The following is a 22270-nucleotide window of genomic DNA, read 5'->3' as shown; positions in this document are numbered from 1 at the left end:
CAATGGAATCGAGTCTGATATTGTTTATTCTAATTTGATTTCAGATGTATGAACATAATTTGAAACTTATAATCAGTTCTGTGGTGGCTTTACTGCTACATCATTTAAAGCTCCAAGTGCCTTCTACCGTAATCCGGGGTAGCGTCCATGTACAACATATATACTAACTTCACGAATTGCTCTTGAGTTTGAAGTTATCATGTTGAGGCTCACTCACATCAAGAATATGAACTCGGCTTGATCCATTACTATTGCTTATCAACATGGTAAATTCCAACATCCAAGTTCTTGGTTTAGCCGGCTCTCTGACTATATATATCTGTATCTATGTACCAAGAAGTAAACCTGCGCTCTGGTAGATATTGTAGATAGTTGATCTGATCTGATTATTTATCATCTATTGGATTTTTGGCTTGCTCTTCTATACCCAGAGAGTATGTAGACATTTCTAACGGTCCATTAGTATCCCCAAGGAAAATGCCGGAGAAACACTCCCCCACATGGGCGGGTAAGGTATTTCCCACTCCTCGGCATCAACGATATCCCTTGACGATTGAAGAAACCCATAATACTTTGAAAACCCAGACTCTGATGTACGTGTTTCAACGTAGACTCACCATCCTCAAATATACCTTCGAACCAATCGGAATCAATCATACACGCACCATGCGCCTGCCCTACGCCCCTTCCACCGCGCCTGTCGATGCACCCCCCGACACCGCCGACATCTATGCCCGCATCGCGGAGCGCAGAAACCCCCGTCCTTTGATCCCGCTTGATTTGTCCCTCCTACATAGCCCACCTGTCGCTGATGGCTGGAACAGCTTCATCGGGGCTATTCGGTCGCGGACTCTAGTTGACCCCGGTGTTATGGAGTTGGCAGTCTGCCGTGTTGCAATACTGAATAACGCTGTTTACGAATGGAATGCTCATGCTCCACTGGCTCTGAAAGGTGGCATCAAGCCCGATCAATTACAGGCTGCTCTTACACTGCCTTGCACCGCTGAGGGAGATATTGCCGAGCTTGAGAATAGCGCACTCACCGCGCAGCAGCGTGCAGTTCTACGTTATACCGACCAAATGACTCGCATCATCAGAGTTCAAGATGATGTTTTTGCTGAATTGAAGACGGTCGGGTACGATGACCGCGAGATTGTGGAGCTCACCACCGGCATCGCCGGTTATAACTGTGTGAGTCGGTTCTTGGTTGCGCTAGATGTCGGCGAGAACAATGCTCGCGAGATGAAGAGTGTGGACGAGTTGGTCGCTACTCTGCAATAGCAAACGAGATCATACGAGAGATAACACCTGAGTGAAAGTTGCTACGAGGAGCGACAACACGAGGAGACTCTTGACGAACATTTGTACAACACTGAAGTCAGAGCCATCTAGATCTACAAGTACGTAAATAGGGGAAAATTTGAATAATGAATAAATGATGAATAAAAAACTTGATCTTATGAGCAATGTAAGACACCCACTAAACTACCGCTGATACCTATATCTTCCCTTTGCTCCACTGCTTCGCCTACAGGCACTGCGAGTAGTAGTCACTCTGTTTCTGGCAAGTGTAAGGGCTGGCACAGGTGGTTGCACCAGTCCAGTTATTCCCACCACACTGCGCATAGTGAGCAGCGCCAGTGTTTGATCCAGTCGTGGTAGTGGTCTTGGTAGTAGTGGTGGTGGTTGTGGAAGTGGTGGTAGTGCCTGCGGTGGTTGTTCCACCTGAGCCATTCGAGCCGGGGAAATAATTACTGAGCAGGCTCATGTAGTAAGTGTAGCCTATACCAGAAGGAGGCTCGAAGCTGTACATGTAGTCTCCCCACCATGGTCCGGCGGACCACCAGGACGCGCCAAGCCAGACATCGCTATTCGCTTGCAGGTAATCGAGCATACCTGTCACTGCACTTTGACAGACAGAATTGGCACCCCCGGCAAATTCTCCTAAGAAGGCCTTCTTGCCATTGTCCTTGAGCCACTGTGTGGCAGCCGCAACTCGTTCTTGCCCAATGGTTGAGCTAACACAGGTCTCTGATGTCCCCGAACCGTCAGAGTCAAGGTACTGGTGCATCTCGTAAATGATCAAGTTCTGTGGATCTGTCAAGGCTTTCATATTGTCATTGACAGTTGTCCATGTCCACGCGCCACTCCACGAGTTGCCCTCCACAAAAATATACTGGGATTTTGCTCCTGCAGCTCGGATAGCATTGATAGCAGCTTGGTTCAGGTTCAGCACGAGAGTTTGGTCTTCTGAATTGAATTCATTGTCTACAAAGTTAGTCTATGGCTTCGATTGAGGAATGGTGTATCTCACTTGTATCGAAGATAACCTTGTCATTCGACGCGAATTCCGATGCAAGGAGTGTCCAAAAGGCTGCAAACTCACTAGTAGAGGTGATTATATTGCCATAACTATGTAAATATGGTCAGATGAATCCCCCACAGAGCAGTGCAAGCCGAGAACTTACTATCGTCCAAAGTTGTGAGGATCAACAACCGCATATCCACCGTTAGATGTGATATAGTTGACAGTCTGTTGCACAATTGGAGTCAAATTTGTCTCATCCAGGACAGTTATACCTTATAAATACATACACTTTTCAATGAAGCTAGGTAGGTCGCATCCGCATTTGACGTCAGAGTTCCCGGGACCAACCGCTCCATGGCGAAGGGAATGCGGAATATGTTCATCCCTGCACTCTGCAGAGTGTGAATGGTTGTGGTAGATGGCCATATATAATCAGTGCCCAGTTCTCCTGGAATGTTCCCACTCCCAAACTCTGCGCCAGCTTCGTTTGCGCCGAACCCTATCCACGGCTTGGTCAGATGTCTGGCTACACCACGATTGTCAGACTTCATACAAACAAAGGAAGATGCCCTTTTGGATAGGGATGGACTTGGTGCTGCCAGCACTAGGCCTGTGGCACCAGCTATGGTAAGCAAACGGTTATACCGCATCTTGGGCAGGTACTGGAGGTTCTGAAGGGTACTACGGAATGTAGATGTATCGGGGGTCACAATGAGATTTATAGCAAGTTACAAGGGACAAGAATAGTAAGGAGCAAACTCCCTGATCGAGAATGGCTTCTTACCTAGGAGTGAAACTGTGAAGCTTTGCTTTGACGGAGAGGTCTGTGGGGATCATCTTCAATTCCTCGATTCAGTTTCTTTTTTACGGACCGCCACCCGAACTAAAATAGTTTTTGAAGAATAAATAGTTAAGATGTGAGAAACAGTAGTCTAGATTCGGCACGGCATCACAATCCCTTTGTGGCTGGGATCTCAGTGGTGAGATTACGTGGGAAGGAGGACGCCACTAGAGGCGCTTTGGAACCTGGAGAATGAAGGGCCCTCAATCCACAATAAAAGAGCCTGTGAGATGCTTTACCAACAGGAAGCACTTATTGCCAAGGCCGACGCTTGTCAGACTGCCCAGGCTCATTTCCGGCCATTCACCCGACAAACCCAACGGACTTGGAAATTTAAGAGGGAACTGGGGTAATAATATTGACCGGCGGGTATAGACCCTGACATCACCAGGCCACTCGTCCAGCCTATCTACTGGAACTTGTGCACCAGTTAATATAAGAATTATACATAGATAGAGACTAAATACTAAATAGGCAATGTCCAACAGCATTAAGAGGAGTTTGCATAAAATGCTCAAGGATGAACAAGCTTAATCAATTGCTAATTACCATTTCGTTTGTACATAGAAGGCGTACCCGTTTTCTTCATAGAATAATAGTAATAGCGTACAGGCCCGGCCAATGCAAGTTCCCCACGAAATCACCCGACGTGCACCGAATTTTGCATTAAATCAGCAGTCTATATCATTTAGCGTTATGGAATTAAGGAATTAGGGGAGACATCCAATGTACAAGCGAGTCTAATGTGGCTTGACTAGTCGGAGCATCCTCCGGTTTCTGCATGGCTTCTTCAAGACGAACAAAGTAGTGCCACATGCATCAGCTGGGTCTGGGAATGTGGGGTATTCTGCGCAGGAGCTATCGGCTCAATGATCCTGATTCTGACACTAGTGCTGACTCTGACTGGGGTCTTGCAACGGGCATCGGTTATTCAAGGGAACCGGATAAATGAATCTCATTTCTAATAGCCCAGTGGAAATTCAATTTCGCGATAGAATTTAGTTTAAAACAGACACTACGTATCTGAAAGACAAGTAGAAAAGTAATGGATGGGAATATTACGGTTATATCTAAGGGGGCCTGCGGACATTGAACGGACAAAAGAGAGGGCAGCCTAGAAAAGAATTCTAGATTAAGATCGTGGAATAGGAAACAAAACGAACGAATGACAGATTTCAATTCGAAATTAAATTAAATGAAATTCTCAAGTTCCAATAGTAAGGTCAAAAACAGTCAATCTAACGGAGAGCGTGACAAAATTGATCCAATCGTCTCCCATTCTTCACCATTCTCCACCCTCCACCACTAGACTCTTAGGGTTGCCTATTGCCTATAGGCACTGCGAGTAGTAATCAGTCTGCTTCTGGCAGGTGTACGGGCTGGCACAGGTGGTTGCGCCAGTCCAGTTATTCCCACCACACTGCGCATAGTGAGTAGCGCCGGTGTTTGATCCAGTCGTGGTAGTGGTGGTGGTGGAAGTGGTTGTTGTGGAAGTGGTGGTAGTGCCGGAGCCTGGTTTGGACGAGCTGAAAGTCGAACCGAGAGGACCGACTTTGATATTTGAATAGATAACATAGGCGTTCGCATGGTTAGCCTCAACATCGGCAGGCTCACCAGAGGAAATGTCGCAGCTACCACGAGCAGCACCAGGAGTAGTTGAAGAGGCGGTGGTTGGATAAGTGCTATCGAGCCACAGCATGTTGGCCGCGTGGTCATCCCAGAGACTCATCACGAGAACCATGCCATCGGCAAGACCAGCCCCCATTCCCGTCATACCTCCATGTTGAGCGAATACGTCCGTGTCCTTGAATGCAGTCTTCTGAGCAGAACAGAAGGAGTCGGTGATAGAATTGCCAGTAACAGCGCTGATGGTAGATACAGACTGAGGAATAACCTTCCCATTCTGCACATAGAATCGCTTGATTTCCGAGAGCGTGCCGGTGGATGTACCGTCACTGGTGATGAACTGAGTAACCACAGTGAAAGGGGACTTGGTATCGACGATCTTGCTCGGGCCATAGAAAGACTGGTTGCCCATACGATACGGGTTGAAATCACATCCATCAGGGTCACAAGTACCACGATAGCGGTCACTGCTGTATGTGCCGCCACAGGCGTCTCCGTTGCACCTAGTCTGGGCTGGGTCATCGCAAGGGTGAGGCGTTACTGCAGTGGAGATTGAGTTGGCCTCCCAGACATCCATCTCAGCACAGCAAGAGCCATAATTGCCAGTACCAGCGTTGACATCGTTGGAAGACGGCTTCCACCCTTCCACGTTGGCCTGGCCGTTGATGAACTTGAGGTCACGCGGACATTGCGCATCACAGTAACCGGTACCATACTTAGCACCGGCTTTGTTGGCAGGGTATCGTGCCATGCCACCATCTTCATCCATGGAAACGAAGTACAGCGCACCATTCAAGCCACAGGGCAGGTTCGAGACGTCGACATCGAAGGTGAACTCCTGATTGAGCAACTGGAACTTTTCGTACTTGCTGTCATCCGCCATCAAGTAGAGACGTGAGCCAATGTTCTTCTGATATGCCTGAGTGACGAAGTTCAGCCGCAAAGAGCTGCCGCTGGCGGTAACACCGTAAGTGCCTGAGTAGTCGGCACCTTCTAGGGCGCAATTGGAGGCACAAGTAACATCATCCGGGCAGATAGTGGTATCCCATTCATTGCCAGTATAACAATTGGTGGAGCCGCCAGTTTTGTGAACCCAACGCCAGTTGGCGTCGACGACAACCTTGCCGTTTTGGGAAGTGCAGCTGCCTCCAGTGGTGCACCTTTGCCAGGTCAAGGACGGATGAACTTCAGCAGTGTTTGTGCCCACTTGCTGTGCCTGTGCAACGCCGAGAAGGGTGGCAAACAGGAGGGCATTCTTGTACACGTTGAAGGAGAGAGCGGAGGCCATGATGTCTAGTGTTGATATGCACCGAGTTGATGTCTGAATTTACTGGGTGGATAGATGAGGAATTTTGAGACTGAGGTGGACACAGAGTTCCTTTTATATTTCAGTATGAACTAGAGAGGGTTATCAGAGGATCCATACCAAGGTTCATGTCACGGCTCTACGGTCCGTATGACCGCATGAGGATAAACTGTCATGTTTCCCAATGGAGAAGGACGAGAAACACTCCGGGGACACGGAGGGTGTTCCCTAGACCCAGCGACGGGGTTCAGAAGTAATTCAAGTCATTTTGTGGAGGAGGCGCCTTGGGTCTTGGTGCCATCGAGATGGCTGTGACCGAGATGGCTAGGAACATCCCATCGCATGGTAGGGGGAAAATTTTATTCGGCACGCTCAACTAGGCCCCGGCAACATAACTAGATTGAATTGAGAGCCATTGGTAGCTAAAAGGCTAGCCTCTAAATTAGGCAGAGACAACGCCATGTTGTCCACGACGCCCGACTTGGAGAAGACAAAACTTGTTAGCATACCCGGATTGGGAAAATTCCTCAGATCCGTGACAAGGTGGTCACTTCCCCGGATTCTGCAGGATCTAGACGGACAGGATTTGCCCCCATTGTCGGTAATTTGCGTTCGCTGCGCGTATTGGCCCGTAGGAGTTCAATGGGTGTGCGTTAGCGTAGTGAAGGTAATTTAGTTTAATCACGAGGATTAAGGAACCAATGCCGAGCACAGGCCTGTTTACCAAAGCAGTAGTCTCATGACAGGTGAGATTGATGCATAATTTGGGGGTTAAGTGGCTGGCGCTAGAGAAACAGTAAGAAGACGGAATTCGGCGACTTATGTGTAACTATCAAGGTGATATTTTAAACTGTTTATTCTAAGGAGACTAAAGTAAACAAAAGAAGGCCAGCGGATGGGCAATCCCGCCAGATGAGTCATCACCGAAACCGGCAAGTGGGATACACAAGAAGAAAAAAAAAAAAAAGGGAAATCCGAGAAATTCCTCTCCATCTTAGCCATTTGAAGGAATACCAGCGGATTCAACACCGTCTTCTCATTTATTATGGCTTCTAGCTTCATTTTGACCCTTTCCGGCCCTGACCGCCCCGGTATTGTCCACGCGGTCACTGCATTCCTTGTGCAGAACAACCTCAATATTATCGATTCGTCGCAATTCGGTGATCCTGCCTCTAAACGCTTCTTTATGCGGACACAATTTGCGATTGCAAGTGGAGATGAAACCCCCGAACTCGAGAAATTGCGCACTGCATTCGAGCCTACTGCGCAGTCGTTCTCCCTCGACTTTGAGATCAACCCCACTGTGAAGAAGCCCCGCGTGCTGATCATGGTCTCCAAGATTGGCCACTGCCTCAACGACCTACTATTCCGCCAATCTACCGGCCAGCTTAGCATTGAGGTGCCCTTAATCGTTTCCAACCACCCAGACTTCGCTACCCTCGCGGCCACCTATAATATCCCATTCCACCACCTCCCTGTCACCGCGGATACCAAGGCGCAGCAGGAGGCCCAGATTTTGGAATTGGTGAGCCAACACAATGTTGATTTGATTGTGCTGGCCCGGTATATGCAGGTGTTGTCCCCAACCCTGTGTTCCGCCATGTCCGGTCGCATTATCAATATCCACCACAGCTTCCTGCCCTCTTTCAAGGGTGCCAAGCCCTACCACCAAGCCTACGACCGCGGTGTGAAAATCATTGGTGCCACTGCCCATTTCGTCACCAGTGACCTGGATGAAGGCCCAATCATCGAACAGAATGTTGTTCGGGTCAACCACGGCATGAGCCCTAAGGAGCTGACCCATGCTGGCAGCAATGTGGAAAGCAACGTACTCGCCACGGCTGTCAAGTACGTGACAGAGCGCCGTGTGATTTTGAACGGCCACAAGACTGTTGTCTTCAACTAATACATTTGAGTCTCTACCCAATTCTGCAATTCTTGCACATTTCGCTATCATTAAATTATCACCTGAAGCGACCCTTTTGCGATACCCCATATGGTCAATATTATATAGACCATGGGACTGAAAAGAAAAGAAAAACAAATCCGTAACTTGAAAGTATATAATATATGTATACATATAAAAATGACTTGTGGAATTTATTAGATTTAAATTCTGAAGGACTCCTTTTGCTTTTTCTCTCCAATTAAGCGAGCTGTCTAGCGGGGAAGACAAAATTCAACATCTGCACTGAAAGATTCCATCCACACCTCGAACCAAGATGGCTTATACCGTGGCTCCGCACCTTGAATACTTCACTATCCCGCTCACGGATTTTGTGGCCGCTCGACCTGAATTTGAAGGGTTTGGTGTCGGCGCGTACGTTTTTTCTCATGCCAACCCCACCCCGCGCATCCTCCTTCTTCAGCGCGCAATGACGGACTCAATGCCTGGCTGCTGGGAGGGCCCCGGAGGCGCATGTGAACTAGAAACCGACAAAACTTTACTCGATTCCCTTGTGCGCGAAACGCTAGAAGAAAGTGGATTGCATGTGTCTAACATTATTGACCTCGTTGCGGTGGATTGCTGGGAGCATCATCGCCGTAGTGGCGGCAAAATCCGGATTGCCAAGTACTCGTTCATTGTGGAGGTTCAAGAGGCGTTGCGATGGTCAGCAGGAAAAAAGCAACCGGTGCCAACACTCCAAATACCTGTTCAACTCGAGCCACTGGAGCACCAGCAGTTCGACTGGGCAATCAAAGAGGACGTTCTGCTTTCTGCTCTGTCACCCAACGGTCGATACAAATTCCCATTGCCCTTAATTGGTCACCAAGCACCTAATATCCTCCGGGCTTTTGAATTGGTTGAACAAAGGGAGAGCCGGAATGAATAGCCTGAAATTGCTCTGTAATGTTCTTAACGCGTATTTATATTGAAGAAAACTCACCACGTCGCTCTCTTTTCTTCCCAGTTGTTTTGGTTTATTTATTACTTGAGACCATCGAGTAAAATGGGCGCAACCACCACGAACGGTGAGATTACGAATGGAAGATAGCTTAGTGGGGACGGACTTTATTTTATACACAAACGAAAACAAAACGACCCCCGAGAGGACCGGCAAAGAACGCGGAACGTCCGAGTCACCCACTCGGATGGGTTCATTATTTTGCCCTAGCAGAACCGGAACTGGGTTTTGAGGACCTAGGCGGGACTTCACCAGGCATCGGCTTGCGAGCCCACACTCTTCTGCTGCACTGGTGGTCAGTTCTGTTCGACGAGGAACTCGGAGGGGATGAACATATCAGAACTTACGCTTTGTGATACGCATGGTAGTATGGGTTCTTGAGTTCACTGCGTATCTTGGCACAGTATACATGAACTTGCTCCTTAGTCCACGGCTCAGGGTCACCAAATTTCGTTAGCAGCCACATGCACCATCCCTCCATACCAGACATCCAGTGTTGGCAATTGACCACACCTGCCTCCTTGAACTTTTGGTCTTTCGGCCATGGCCCAATTGGCCATTTGTAGATCTTTTCGTGCACGTCCACAAATCCAGCGTTCTGGATGCTCTCCGACATGGTGAGGATGATATCGCAAGAGCGACCAGCGCGGTCACCGCATGTTTGTATAAGCGGACCCCACGAGGACAAGGCACTATCGGCTGGGAGAGTCCCATCGTCACTTGTGATAAAAGGCCCGACCTCGATTTGTTCGATCCACCCCCCAGGGGCCATTTTCCTATTTTATGGTCAGATAACCCCTAAAGGTGTCATTGATAAACCTACTCAAAACAATGCTTGTAAACAAGGTCCCACTCAGAAGAGTTGAATGATCCGATCATATTGCGCATGTGAATTAGATCAAATTGTTCGCGCCATGTCCACTCTTGCAGCACATCATCAACCTCGATGACGCAATTGGGCGGCATCCAGGTCACCGGAGGTGGGAAAAGGTCAACGCCTCGGACGGTAGCATTCGGGAGCATATCAGCGACATCGCTAAGAATGATGAGTACCTCAAATCCTTTTGCACTGGGTACAGACGTACATGGCCCAAGTGCCCTTTCCGGTTCCGATATCGAGAACCTGTAGCGGGCGTTCTCCGTCAGTCTCGATGGGTGACCGAAACAGTGGATTAGCTCGATCTGAGTCCATGATGAGATCCACGAGATGCCTGCGGTGATAGTCAGAGGCGTGTTCTGGACTGGGGTTTTGAAATATGTACCCTGCCTCATAGGTCTCAAATTGTTGTTCATCGGATGGAATACTGGAAATGAATGAGTCTATTTTTATTATGCAACATTTTTAACCACATACCAATATTCTTTGTTCGAAAGCGATTGATATCTATAGGAAAATATGAGGTTATGATGAATAGATCCAATATGAAGCTCTTACCGCCTCCCATTGTCCATTAAACCACGATAAATTGACGACCTAATCGAGGTAGTCTCTCTAATGACGCGTAAGGAACATATTGAGTACGGTATATAAATGATCACATGCAAACTCACGACTGCCAGTCATCGGGGCTATAAGCGCATTCAGGGGCGTACAAGTCTGGATCCACCGCGATGGCCTCCATTATTATCTCTTTGAAAAAATAAAAATAAAAAATAAAAATAAGGCCGAGAAAGGAAAAGCAATATACAATACTGTATACGGAAGTCGGGGAACAAGGAGAGAGAAGAGAATAATAAAACTCTGGAGAGATCAAGGCTAATATTAATAACCCGTGGGCCTTTTCGGCTTTTCCCACAAGGAGATCGCTGATTGGCCGCGGAAACGGAAACTTACCTTTGGAGGCTTGCCCAACTTCGTCAACTTGGAACTCGAAACCTTGGCGTTGTCATTCTCCACACGGAAGAACCAACATCTTCCCGCTTGGTCTGCTATTGGTTGATTACATTAGTCACGTACTGTTCGTACTATTGTAGTCCTACTATAGTTCATAACTTCTACTGACAGGATCCAAAATTACATACCTTGGAATTCTTACGCTATTCATGAGTATGTTACCATCCACGCGCCTTCGGCTGTTTGCTAACTTGTTATAGATCGGGCTGTGGGAACCCTTGAAATGACCATAGCCTTCTCTAGTCCCAAAGTAATTTGGGCCCCGCAGGGTCAGATCGCAAGAGATGAGTTCTGCTGTGCCCTTCCAGCCTAGGGCTTTGTGGCAAAGCATGAACCCCGCTATAAAGGTAGCATTAGAAATTCATGCATGTACTTCGTAGCATCTGCAAGTCAAGTGCCTTCGGTGTTGGGGTACCCATTTCCGAGCGGTGTGCACGGCGAGTATTGCGAAGGGCAGAGCACTGTGCAACCTCTTTATAGCCTCGGAGGATTAATATTTAAGACATGTTGACCTAAGGACTAAGCCTAAGGAAAATATCGACCGGGAACGATGCCTGAAGATAAACCATCGACTCTCGATCAACTGATTCAAACTTTAGAACACATTCGGGGAATACCTATGGACGTTTCAGATGGTGAGTATACTTGAACCCCTCTGCGCCGCCTGCCCCGATTCGGACTGATAAAAATTTCCCTTGGGCTTTTAGAGGCATCTCATTCCACACAGAATACTCTGCAAAACCTAGACCATATCTCGACAATGCTTCTCCTCGATCATACGAAGAAACGAGAGGTTAATGTCCTGACCGATGTCCTTGAGATATGCTATCAGCCTGCCATCCTAGGTGGCCTAGGAATACACCAGGATGACTCTGACCACGGAACAGGAATCTTGTTTCTTGTTTCTTGTGGACGCGTGGCTCGAATCATTCAATTCAGCCGACCGAGGAAAATCAATCCCTTGCCTTATAACACAAAGGCCGGAAGGCCTCCAAGGAATGACCATGAGTGAAAAGATACTTGCAATGCATGATTCAAATCACAAAGGTTCCTGGCTTCAAGAGACATAATTCGTGTGTCTGTTGATTATATATTTGCCTCTGAGGTATCTGAGGAAGTAAGTAAGTGTACTCCTCGAGGCGCTGTGAGCCTAGGGCTGATTGTGAATTCCAAGGGAATAGAAAAGACCTATAATTCGTTTGGAAAGCTTAGAATAGTTCAAAACCACCGCTTCTGGCTTTCTGAGGACCATTTCGTCGATCCTAGAGTCAATAAGTTACCTCAAGTGCAGGCACTAATCAGTACAAGTGAGGGAGTGAAGAAAATTTCCAAAATGACGGAATACGAAGGCATGAATGTCGGTTTTTCTCATCTTTTTTTTTTCGTGTGTTTTTGTAATCGCTGAGTCACATGTTTGAAGTATACTATCCTCCACTAAACTCTACCGGGGGGAGGCGCTTAATCTGGAGTGCTGGTCGTTGGCTCGGACTCGCACACATGTACATCAGGGTCAGTGTGATGCCTCGCAATTGGACTAGGCCCTGCGGATATCATTTTACCATTGGTAACTTTGGAAACGTGATTCAAAGTCTCAGAAGCCATCAATATAAGCCTGGTTGGAGCACCGAAGCCCGAGATCGGGGGTAAAGATATCATTTCATACATCTTATAAGTGCTTAAATGGAATAGCATAGTATCTGATACAATCGTGGTTCACTAGGCCAGGAGTTTAGCATTTATCCCTTGATGCCCACTTCGCAGTTTCAAACACGACCACGGGTATGTTATAACCTTAAGCAGTTAAGCCAAATCAACTAAGATGGATTATAGGAACTTGGCGGCATCACTGGATTATTTGTGCCTGATGATATCACCCAAGAGTTCGTCAATTAACGAAAACTTACTCGTCACAAATGCAACAAGATATACTTCAAGCCCGATGTTGGTGCGGAGTATGCGGCAAATCATGAGATCGATCTCACGAGCGTGAAGTCTTTTATCGCATGATATCCCTAGCCAGATTATGTGGTTTCAGTTACGGATGAAGGAATAGAGCTAGATGGATGTTTTATCGGGGCCTACACTACCACCGAAGAAGGTTTGATCTTCGGTGCCCTAGTGATTGAAACAAGCAATGAAAAAAAGGATCGAAGCCTACCGCAAATGGAAAGAGTAAGGCAGTCCCCGGTGTAATGCCAATACTATATCACTTACGTGAACTAAAATTATGCGATGTATACCGAAGTGGAATTTAAGATCGGCATGCCTGGGTGCAGTTATTGTGTCGGAATGTCAGCTGGATAGGCCTGTCTAGGAGAGGTCTGGATTTCCTGCTAGAATCGCAATTTCGAAAATCAGATAGGTAAAGGTAACGAGAACTCTCTCCAATTGCCATGGAATAGTCGATTGAGAGCGCCTGGTTTCGGTTCGATTGGTCATCTTGCCTCTGCAGCCACTGTCGCAGCATGATCATTTGAAATGAAACTAGTAGATCCTAGTGACCTGTTTGCTGCAATCAATATAAGCCTATGGGGCTATCTTAGAACAACAAGTATACACTTGGATGGGGCTCACTCAAATAGCGACCTGACATATGTTGAGCCATGTGATGGAGGTGATTATGCTCGTGCCGTAGCCCAGCGGCGGAACCAAACAGAGAAAAGGCGGATAGAAAAGGATGGAGGAAGAAATATGAAAATTCTCCAACGGAAAGTGCAGACGGAGATTTGGAGGTTTCATCGACACGGCGTTTCTATTCTTTGTGCTTAGGGGTTTTAAGTAAGGGCTGATGGTTGTCTAGCTGGCCCCTGCTGAGTTTCTGATTGGCATGAAAAATAACCTGAAAGTGGCATATGCTGTATGGTGCATACACATCTAAGATTCTGTGAACGAGCCCCGCAGGGTTTCGGCGTTGTTGGTAGTGGTGGTAAGTAAGGGCTTTGGTTACGGATCATCCCGCGAACAAGTAGTGATGGCATTGTTAGGCAATTCAAGTCCAACAATCTCATCAGAAGGAATCAGACATTTCTTTGGCCACGGGTTGCTTTTTAGGATGCGGTGTTCAATGTATCATAGCCAAATCGTTTGCGTTCATATTCCAATGCAACATGCCAAACCTCGGCCCCCTAGGCATCACAATGGAAGACGAATCTTTTGTTTTTTAAACTTGCGAATGATGGAATGTCAATCTCCATCGATTTAAATTCAAGAATTATTGAAGTCGATGGGGAGACATTCGGACTCAACTCAGTCAATTAGAAAGCGAGATCTTCCAATTTGGTGGAATTGCTTTGGCTTCCGGACTCTTCTGGAAGAAGCTGCCTGAGGCAATAACCCCGGCCAAAATTTCCCGAAGAATCCAAAGGAAGATAGTAGAGCAACTAGACAAACTATTTGAATGGTAAAATATCGTACCTAATCACTCTATCTTGGGCTTAGGGCTTATTGTGGATTAAGCTCTTAGAAATGGAAAACGGGAGATAATTGCTGGAAGCTTATATTTGCTACGGAACGATCACGCGAAGAAAAATGGAGAATGAGGGTTCACTATGTAGCTATGAAAAGGGAGCCTTTGGAGGAACATGCTGCTTGGCCTGATGAAGTCATGATGTGGAAGTAAATCAAGTAAATATCTGGTACTTAGTCGTATTTTAAGTGAAGGGTATTGTCGGCTATTTGGAGAGAATAATCCTTTCTATGGAGTGTTTAGACTCATAATAGAACTTAGTTTTGTCGGACGGGGTCGTTGCCCCGCGCCTCAAGAGGTCCGGGAGTCAGGCATCCGTGCCCGTGTATCTGACCCTCTTCGATTCATCAACTTGACACAATTTCTGAGGATAGTGACTATACCTAACGGAGTCTGCACTAAATACATCGCAATTGGTATTCTTTACGAGTTTGACTCAATATGGGTTGTCCTTTCCGGTGTACTTTCATGGGCTATGGAAGCCGAGTAGGTAGAGTGAGTGTTCGGTGGCATAGGAAAAGTGGTCCCTCCTATCTTTTGGGATTATTAGTACATGTTCCCCATCGTTTGCGGGAAGGCACTATAAGCCTGCATTTGGTTTATATATCCAATATTTCTCGTTATTTTCCCTCGGCCATAATAATATGAATCGGGTTGCATGTTGGACCAACTCGACGAAATGGGTAGATGATATATATATCTGTTGAATAATGGTCATCAAAGATATGTTCCACATCCGAGGCTATGAGCGTCACAGATTAAGTCGATGTATTATTTCGCCTTTCTATCTACCTGCCATCCCCGCGTTATCTCATCTTTCATTTTAAACACCTCAGTTGCCGATGCCACCTCTTCCGTGGCTAGAAGAGCAGCGGAATGGAAGACCGAGGCACCGGTGATGTTGTGAAGCAAGCCTATATTCGATGCCCTCACACCACCTCCAACAATGATTTCTGGAACTTTGTTGTTCTGAAATTTACTTTCTCCTTGTAGTTGCATTTTATAATGTATTAGAGTTTGCAGCCTGTCAACGCATTCCATTGCTCGTGTTCCTGAAGCACCACCATTGGTTAGGATGGATGTAAAGCCGCATTCCATGATGTCGGACAATGCGTTCTCCCAGTGGGATTCGGGAATAACATCAAACGCACGATGAAATGTACAGGGGCGCCCGTCAGCTAGTTGGACAAGCTGCTTGTTACGGGATACATCGACCCACGGCACATTCGGATCACAGGTCTTTTGTGAAGATCGATTCAAAATCCCGAAGACGAAACCGTCAGCCCCGCAGGACTTGAGAGAATTGAGTGCTTGTTTCATCGCCTCAAAGTCAAATTCTTCGTAACAGAATCCTTGGGCGTGTGGGCGAACCATCGTGTAGATCGGTATTGTGAGCTGTGATTTCAGTTTTTCGAGAATATCTGTGTCGGCCGATAGCCCACCGAGATGGTAGTCTTTGCATAACCTTAAGCGAATCAGAGGAGCGTTACCTCGCAATAAAAAAAAAGAACAGAAAATTCGCTGCAAATGCGTCCTGGATGGAGCCGTGTAATACTCACTCGATGCGGTCCGCTCCTGCTCCTGCAGCAACCACGGCTGATTCTTGATTGAAACAGGCAATCTCCAGGATCGGTCCTTGTGAAACAGCTGGAATCATGGCTTTATAACGGCTGTTCGGAGCTAGCTTGTATGGAGTACAGGAATAGGTGTGGGAAAAGGGGGCTTTTGTAGGCGCAACTGACTGTGGACGAGTCACCTGATTGGTGATTCTAGAACCGAGCCCAAATACCTCTTATGTAGGTGGTGGCCAGATCTTTATATTATTCTATCTATTTCAATCCGTTGTATCTTCCACATGTATCAATATTGGTATGTAGTAACTATTCATATGGTGTTGTCACCAGAGCGGGGAGAAACGAGTCGAAAGATTGGGAGTCAAAACCTGGGAAGCCTGCAACCACACTACCTGATCTTTCCATCCCCACCATCCTTGCACCTTTTCCACCATTTTCGCACCCTTCGCGAAAAATGTCCCAACGACTAGTTATCGCAATCGCAGGACTTGCTTGTGAGACCTCGACCTTTACCCCCGCTCGAACACCCGGCGGGGCGTTTCACCCGCGCCGTGGCAGAGAAGTGATTGAGAAGTACGCTTTTCTGCATCATGGCACTCGACTAGCAAATGTCGCAGATTGGAAAGGTGCACTCATAGGCCATGCCCTTCCTGGTGGAGTCGTGGTACGAACTGATTTCGAACAACTTTCCAGGGAAATCCTGGAGCGGTTGGCTAGGATGGTCGCTTCAAACCCCATCGACGGATTATGGTACGATATTCATGGCGCAATGTGTGTTGAGGGTATGGAAGACGTGGAATCAGAGCTTCTCCGGCGGATTCGAACAGTGATTGGCCCAGATGTTTTGGTCTCGGCATCCATGGATTTGCATGGAAATGTGTCCAGGAAGCTGGCCCACCAGACTGACTTGATCACTTGTTATCGCATGGCACCTCACGAGGATGAACTGGAAACAAAAGAACGGGCGTGTCGCAATCTTGTCAATGTTTTGACATCGCGACCTGACACTTGGAGAGGGAATAGACCCCTGAAAGCATGGGTCCCAATTCCCATCTTGCTGCCGGGAGAGCAGACTTCGACTCGCAACGAACCGGCAAAAAGCCTGTATTCGCTCGTTCCCGAAATTGAAGCGATGGATGATGTCCTTGATGCAGCCATATGGGTTGGCTATGCTTGGGCAGACGAGCCAAGAAATCATGCCGTAGTAATGGTCACTGGGTGGGATAGGGCTACTATCAACAGAGGAGCCGGGCGACTTGCATCTTTTTTCTGGCGTGTCCATAAGGACTTCCATTTTGTTGCACCGACCGGCTCTTTCTCCGAATGCATTGACAACGCGCTGGCGTCCTCGAATAGGCCCTTCTTCATCTCTGATTCAGGAGATAATCCTACTGCTGGTGGGTCGGGCGACGTGACCTTCGGATTACATCAATTACTAAAGCGACCGGAGTTTCGGAAAGATTCCAGTCCATCTGTGATTTATGCTAGTATTCCGGGACCCCAGGCAATTAACATTATAATCAAGGCTGGTGTCGGTGCTATTGTTACGGTCACTACCGGGGCACAAGTGGACAGTCTACATGCTGGGCCTATCACCATGACTGGACGCGTTCATGCTATCCGGTATGGGGATCGCGATGCTGAAATTGAAGCAGTTCTACAGGTTGGAAGTGTGTTTACCATTGTCACAAAATTACGCAAGCCGTATCACCATGAGAGTGATTTTATTGGACTTGGCCTTAGTCCGCGTACGACAGACATCGTTATAGTCAAGATTGGCTATCTTGAGCCAGAGTTGTTTGATATGGCGGCAGAGTGGATGCTTGGGTTGACTCCTGGGGGCGTTGACCAGGATCTGCAGCGCCTTGGGCATCATCGCATCCTACGTCCAATGTGGCCATTTGACAAAACGTTCCATGGGGCCCCAGACCTCACTCCACAGCCGATTCCATTCTCAAACGAGGATTTAGAAACGCGGCAGGAATGAAGCTTTTGACTACTACGATACCTGGTTATTCAGGCTTTATTTCTAGTAGTTTACATTGTCGGACTATCTAGATAGTTCCTTTCCTAGTGCATATATTCGTTTATCTCACTTCCTTGGCCTGAGACCTAAAGCCCTAAGGCTCCTATTGCACCCTAACGTAGCCGTCTGACTTGTACTGGGTAAATTGAAGAGGGCTAACCGACCATACATAATGGACGCATATTTCTCTGCAGTTGCCGACTAAATTGCACCCAATTCCACCACTGAGCCAGTAATTCTATCATGTACACGGACCGAATTCGCTTATTTGATCATCGATGACATAGTGCCGCTACCTAGTCAGAAACCCCACATGATCGTGACTCATTCTGGTGCCACTTTATATTTATTATCTCTGGCCATCGAAAATAGGAAAGCTTTATTATTTGAAAAACGAAAATAAAACACTCCTCTTCATCGTTGCCACTTTTCTGGTAATGTTATCTAGCTCTTCCAAGGTTTTCGGCTTCACTGACGTGATATAGTTGGAAACGTGTTTCGAGGTCTTGCTATGGCTTCCGGGAAAACGAAAACCTGCTTTGCCACCTCATCCCCATACGAAGAAAAGATTGGTTACTACCGCGCCATTCGCCATGGTAATCAGATCTTCGTTTCCGGAACTACAGCGGTTGATCCTAGTTCTCCCACCAATGCACCGCGAATTCTTCACCCAGAAGACGCCAAGCAACAGACGTGCGTTGCTCTAGAGGAGAGTATCCGAGCTATCCAAGGCCTTGGTGGTAGGGGCGTGCAGGATATAGTTCGCGTCAAGATGTTTGTCAGTCGCCATGAAGACTGTGAGGCTGTGGGACTAGGATTTAGTGAGATATTGGGCAAGCATAAGTGTAATGGGAATGGTATTATAGGAGCTGCTGCCACAATGATTGTGGTTAATGGCGGTTTTATAAATAAATGGATGCTTGTTGAGGTTGAGGTAGATGCTATTGTGGAGTAGATTTGAAACCCCACAATGCTATTATGTATCAGGAAAGGTCTAGAAAGACGTGAAAATGCATGGTAGAACAGCGAGAGAAAGAAGGTTAAGAAGGCAACTACTACCAGAGATTACGATGACAACCATTTTCACTACTTAAAGTAATCAGAAAAGGAGAAGACGTTGACAGAAAGCTGGTGTACGAACAATGTACGGTATAGATGACCAATGTTCTCTAACTCACTAAAATGGCAAAATCCGCTATTTCAACAATCTGTGCTGACATCGATGACTAACTGTAATATACACTTTTGTATAGTATGCCTAGTACCCAATGTCATATGATATTTCCGGTATAATACCTAACGTATTCGATAAGCGAGTGGCCATCTCCAAAACGCATAGTAAATGCGATAGATTACAACATAATATCTCAACAACGGCGGTCTATAGGACCTTTTCCTTTTAGAATATCGGTTTTTATAGGATATCTAGTCTCTTTAGGGAGTTTCGAGAAATTTAATGATTCGGTGACTAAGATATATATATTTCTAATTTTTAGTAACGTAAAACCTATAATTTCCGTTTATCTAATAACGTACGAAGGCTTAAATATAAAATAAAGAATATCTATTATAATAATAATAAAAGTTAGAAACTATAAAATAATTAGCTAATTAGATTAGAACTATATAAAGCTATTATTTAAAACCTATAACTCGCGTTTATCTAAACTTTATATAAAGTACCTATAATAATATTGATTGATTTTAATTAAGATAAATAGTTGATATATTATTATTATAGTCGAAATATATCCTATAAGTATATACAGTCGTACCCTATTAAAAATAATTCTAAATTTTAATCGGGTACTACGCCTTTATATATTAATTGTTTGTTTTAAAATTTAAGGACTATAATTCTTCAGATATTAATTAGAACTATATAAATTTTTAGATTGATTCTTATATAAGAAGTGATTCTAGTCTACTTATAGCCCCACCTTTTTCTCCTCTAGTTAAGCCAAAGTCCTAATTCTAGTCTACAAGACTACGCCTACCCCTATGGGATAGAGGCCGGGTTTCCGTTTCTAAACTCGAGAAGGATGGAGGGAATAAAGCACCCCTAAGGAACATACAATGAGCAACAGTACGACCCTGTGTTCTCCTTTGGACCGAGCCTATTGTCTCAGTGATATCTAAGTCGTTGGATATGCCGCAGTGTAGTGCTGGTAGAAATATGGCCGCTTCCTGCGTTGCACTAGCCGTTATATGGGCAAAGTCGGAGCAGATTGTTTTGCACAGCAAATCTTCTGATAATCGAACTAGTACTGGCTAGTTCTAATCTGACATGTTTTCTTCGCATTTTGCTCCCTTTGATGGTATAGCGCCGCAGATCGTAGATGGACCTCGTACAACGAGGCTCAAGTGAAGAGACACCTTATTTTAGTGGCACTGGAAAATAATTAATTATGATGTACATCGTATTTCTTGGATTCCTCAAGATTTAAGTGGCTTGTCGATCTTCGAAGCCCCTGCCAAGCGATCTCGGATTTGGTTAGACCCTGCCGATCGTCTGTGCTCGTATAGCAACGGGTCTATTTCTAGCGGTGTACTGGAGCTTTCGAATCACACTTCGTATTTCTTCTGGATATCTTCATTTAGGCATTTTTGGCCCCAGGGTAGGATTGATATTCAGGATCTTCCTCGTATTATGAGAAAATGATACTAAAATACGAGATCTTTGCTGATGATTTTTCAACTTATGGGGAAATTAACTCGAATACGAACTTCACCACGGCTCCAACACATTGTTCAGGGTGGGGAATGACTTCCGAGCTTTCGTAATTATACTTTTTAACACTAATTTTAGACAAATCTGCCTCGGAAATGGTACTGTGAGATTACCCACCCTAGTCCCATCGCGATCAATCTCTGGTGAAGATAGACATATCAGTCAAGGTATAAGTATCCAGGTCCTGCCTTATGCACAACATTCCAGCTCTAAGTTTCAAATCAATCAAAGTCTGCAACATCTCCTGTGGCCATCGAAAGGAAACACATTTGTCTAAAACGCAACATCTCTGACCGAACAACGACCAATACTCAGAATTCACATTCTTGTCTCTCTTCGTCATTATGCAGCTTACCAACTTGGCTCTGATCCTAGCTGCGGCTTTGTCCATGGCTAACGCATACAAAATCACTACCAATGATGTCAACTGTCGCAAAGGAGCCTCGACTAATGACGCGGTTGTCACTACGTACGCCAAGGGTGCCGAAGTCAAAATCTCCTGCCAGACTTACGGTGAAAACATTGAAGGCAACTCTATCTGGGACAAAACCTCTGACGGTTGCTATGTTTCCGACTTCTACGTGAAGACCGGCTCGGATAGCATGGTAACTAAGGACTGTGGCGGCGGCAGCTCTGGCGATGGGAGCTCAACCTACCAGGGCGAGATCAGCCGCGAGGAGATCCTCTCCCGTGGTGAGTACTGGGTCTCGCGTCACGTGCCATATTCTATGAGCGCCTATTACCCAGACCCTGATGGCCGCAAATACCGCACCGACTGCTCAGGCTTCGTTAGCATGGCTTTCCATGCGTCTGCTCCAGGCCTCAGCACTGTCAGTCTCCCTGAGATTGGAAAGGCTATCTCTTGGGAAGACATCCAACCTGGTGATTTTGTTGGCACCCTTGGCTCCGGTACTGGTGGCGCTGATGGCCACGTCACCCTGTTCAAGTCATGGGCCGACGGTTCCAAGAAGGAGTACAATACACTTGAGTGCCGCGGTACCTACGGCTGTGTCGCGTACAAGCGCCCTGTTGGTTGGAAGGTTGGTAGTCACACTGCCAAGCCCTACCGCTACAACAAGGTTAAGGAGTAAATGTGTGCGTGGAGGATTCCAAGGTTGAGAAGGAACGGGGCGAGTCTTGATACATGTATAGTACTTTTCATGAATGTGGCGGCTGGTCAAGTGCGGGGATAGGAATAGCCTGAGGCTATATATAGTCTAAAGTGAACTATCGTGTTCTTTGATCCTGCGAACGAAAGCCCCCGGACACAAAATTGTAGATGTAATAGCACGCTCTAGTACTCAGAAATCCTGATGCTATCCACAGTGATTTCAAAGTGGAATCAGCACGATTTTAGGTAGATTAATCATTTATGTAGATTAATTAAATCGTCTCATCTGACAGCTATGACGCATTGGGAAACTTGAACGAGCGAGGGAGCGGGCGGCATATTTGAGTGTGATTCCGATCCAGTTTACTCGATAGTCTTCTGAACAAGAATTTATATCACAACCTACCTAACCAACTGCGGTTCAAGCCGACACAGATGCGCACCAAGGTCGCCGCCAGGGCTAGCCATGATAATTTCTCGA

General features: G+C 46.4%; 10 protein-coding genes across 10 annotated transcripts; 6 read left to right on the top strand and 4 right to left on the bottom strand.

Moving 5' to 3' along the window:
* Window positions 1-666: 666 nt before the first annotated feature.
* On the top strand, window positions 667-1281 carry N7537_000010 (carboxymuconolactone decarboxylase family protein; the record flags this gene model as incomplete). The annotated part of the gene is made up of 1 exon (XM_056891068.1): window positions 667-1281. One exon carries the CDS (start codon window positions 667-669, stop codon window positions 1279-1281), a length of 615 nt encoding a protein of 204 aa, XP_056756063.1.
* Window positions 1282-1528: 247 nt separating this feature from the next.
* On the bottom strand, window positions 1529-2958 carry egl2 (putative endoglucanase; the record flags this gene model as incomplete). The annotated part of the gene is made up of 4 exons (XM_056891067.1): window positions 1529-2268; window positions 2315-2412; window positions 2469-2533; window positions 2596-2958. The coding sequence occupies 4 exons, from the start codon at window positions 2956-2958 to the stop codon at window positions 1529-1531; spliced, it is 1266 nt and encodes a 421-aa protein (XP_056756062.1).
* A 1521-nt stretch (window positions 2959-4479) lies between these two features.
* cbhB (putative 1,4-beta-D-glucan-cellobiohydrolyase) lies at window positions 4480-6063 on the bottom strand (the record flags this gene model as incomplete). The annotated part of the gene is made up of 1 exon (XM_056891066.1): window positions 4480-6063. The coding sequence occupies one exon, from the start codon at window positions 6061-6063 to the stop codon at window positions 4480-4482; it is 1584 nt and encodes a 527-aa protein (XP_056756061.1).
* Window positions 6064-7126: 1063 nt separating this feature from the next.
* On the top strand, window positions 7127-7987 carry N7537_000007 (formyltetrahydrofolate deformylase; the record flags this gene model as incomplete). Its single annotated transcript, XM_056891065.1, has 1 exon — window positions 7127-7987. One exon carries the CDS (start codon window positions 7127-7129, stop codon window positions 7985-7987), a length of 861 nt encoding a protein of 286 aa, XP_056756060.1.
* A 316-nt stretch (window positions 7988-8303) lies between these two features.
* On the top strand, window positions 8304-8915 carry N7537_000006 (uncharacterized protein; the record flags this gene model as incomplete). Its single annotated transcript, XM_056891064.1, has 1 exon — window positions 8304-8915. The coding sequence occupies one exon, from the start codon at window positions 8304-8306 to the stop codon at window positions 8913-8915; it is 612 nt and encodes a 203-aa protein (XP_056756059.1).
* Window positions 8916-9161: 246 nt separating this feature from the next.
* N7537_000005 (class I SAM-dependent methyltransferase) lies at window positions 9162-10609 on the bottom strand (the record flags this gene model as incomplete). Its single annotated transcript, XM_056891063.1, has 7 exons — window positions 9162-9271; window positions 9335-9763; window positions 9811-10023; window positions 10073-10291; window positions 10342-10371; window positions 10423-10479; window positions 10539-10609. 7 exons carry the CDS (start codon window positions 10607-10609, stop codon window positions 9184-9186), a joined length of 1107 nt encoding a protein of 368 aa, XP_056756058.1. The 3' UTR covers window positions 9162-9183.
* A 4509-nt stretch (window positions 10610-15118) lies between these two features.
* On the bottom strand, window positions 15119-15721 carry N7537_000004 (copper homeostasis protein CutC; the record flags this gene model as incomplete). Its single annotated transcript, XM_056891062.1, has 1 exon — window positions 15119-15721. The coding sequence occupies one exon, from the start codon at window positions 15719-15721 to the stop codon at window positions 15119-15121; it is 603 nt and encodes a 200-aa protein (XP_056756057.1).
* Window positions 15722-16375: 654 nt separating this feature from the next.
* On the top strand, window positions 16376-17908 carry N7537_000003 (M81 family metallopeptidase; the record flags this gene model as incomplete). The annotated part of the gene is made up of 1 exon (XM_056891061.1): window positions 16376-17908. One exon carries the CDS (start codon window positions 16376-16378, stop codon window positions 17906-17908), a length of 1533 nt encoding a protein of 510 aa, XP_056756056.1.
* A 550-nt stretch (window positions 17909-18458) lies between these two features.
* N7537_000002 (YjgH family protein) lies at window positions 18459-18902 on the top strand (the record flags this gene model as incomplete). Its single annotated transcript, XM_056891060.1, has 1 exon — window positions 18459-18902. The coding sequence occupies one exon, from the start codon at window positions 18459-18461 to the stop codon at window positions 18900-18902; it is 444 nt and encodes a 147-aa protein (XP_056756055.1).
* A 2120-nt stretch (window positions 18903-21022) lies between these two features.
* On the top strand, window positions 21023-21769 carry N7537_000001 (putative NlpC/P60-like cell-wall peptidase; the record flags this gene model as incomplete). The annotated part of the gene is made up of 1 exon (XM_056891059.1): window positions 21023-21769. One exon carries the CDS (start codon window positions 21023-21025, stop codon window positions 21767-21769), a length of 747 nt encoding a protein of 248 aa, XP_056756054.1.
* Between the last annotated feature and the right edge of the window lie 501 nt (window positions 21770-22270).

Source organism: Penicillium hordei, assembly GCF_028827395.1.
Source record: "Penicillium hordei strain IBT 12815 chromosome Unknown utg000001l_segment0_segment0, whole genome shotgun sequence".
Taxonomy (NCBI): domain Eukaryota; kingdom Fungi; phylum Ascomycota; class Eurotiomycetes; order Eurotiales; family Aspergillaceae; genus Penicillium; species Penicillium hordei.
This window is presented reverse-complemented; position numbering and strand designations above follow the sequence as displayed.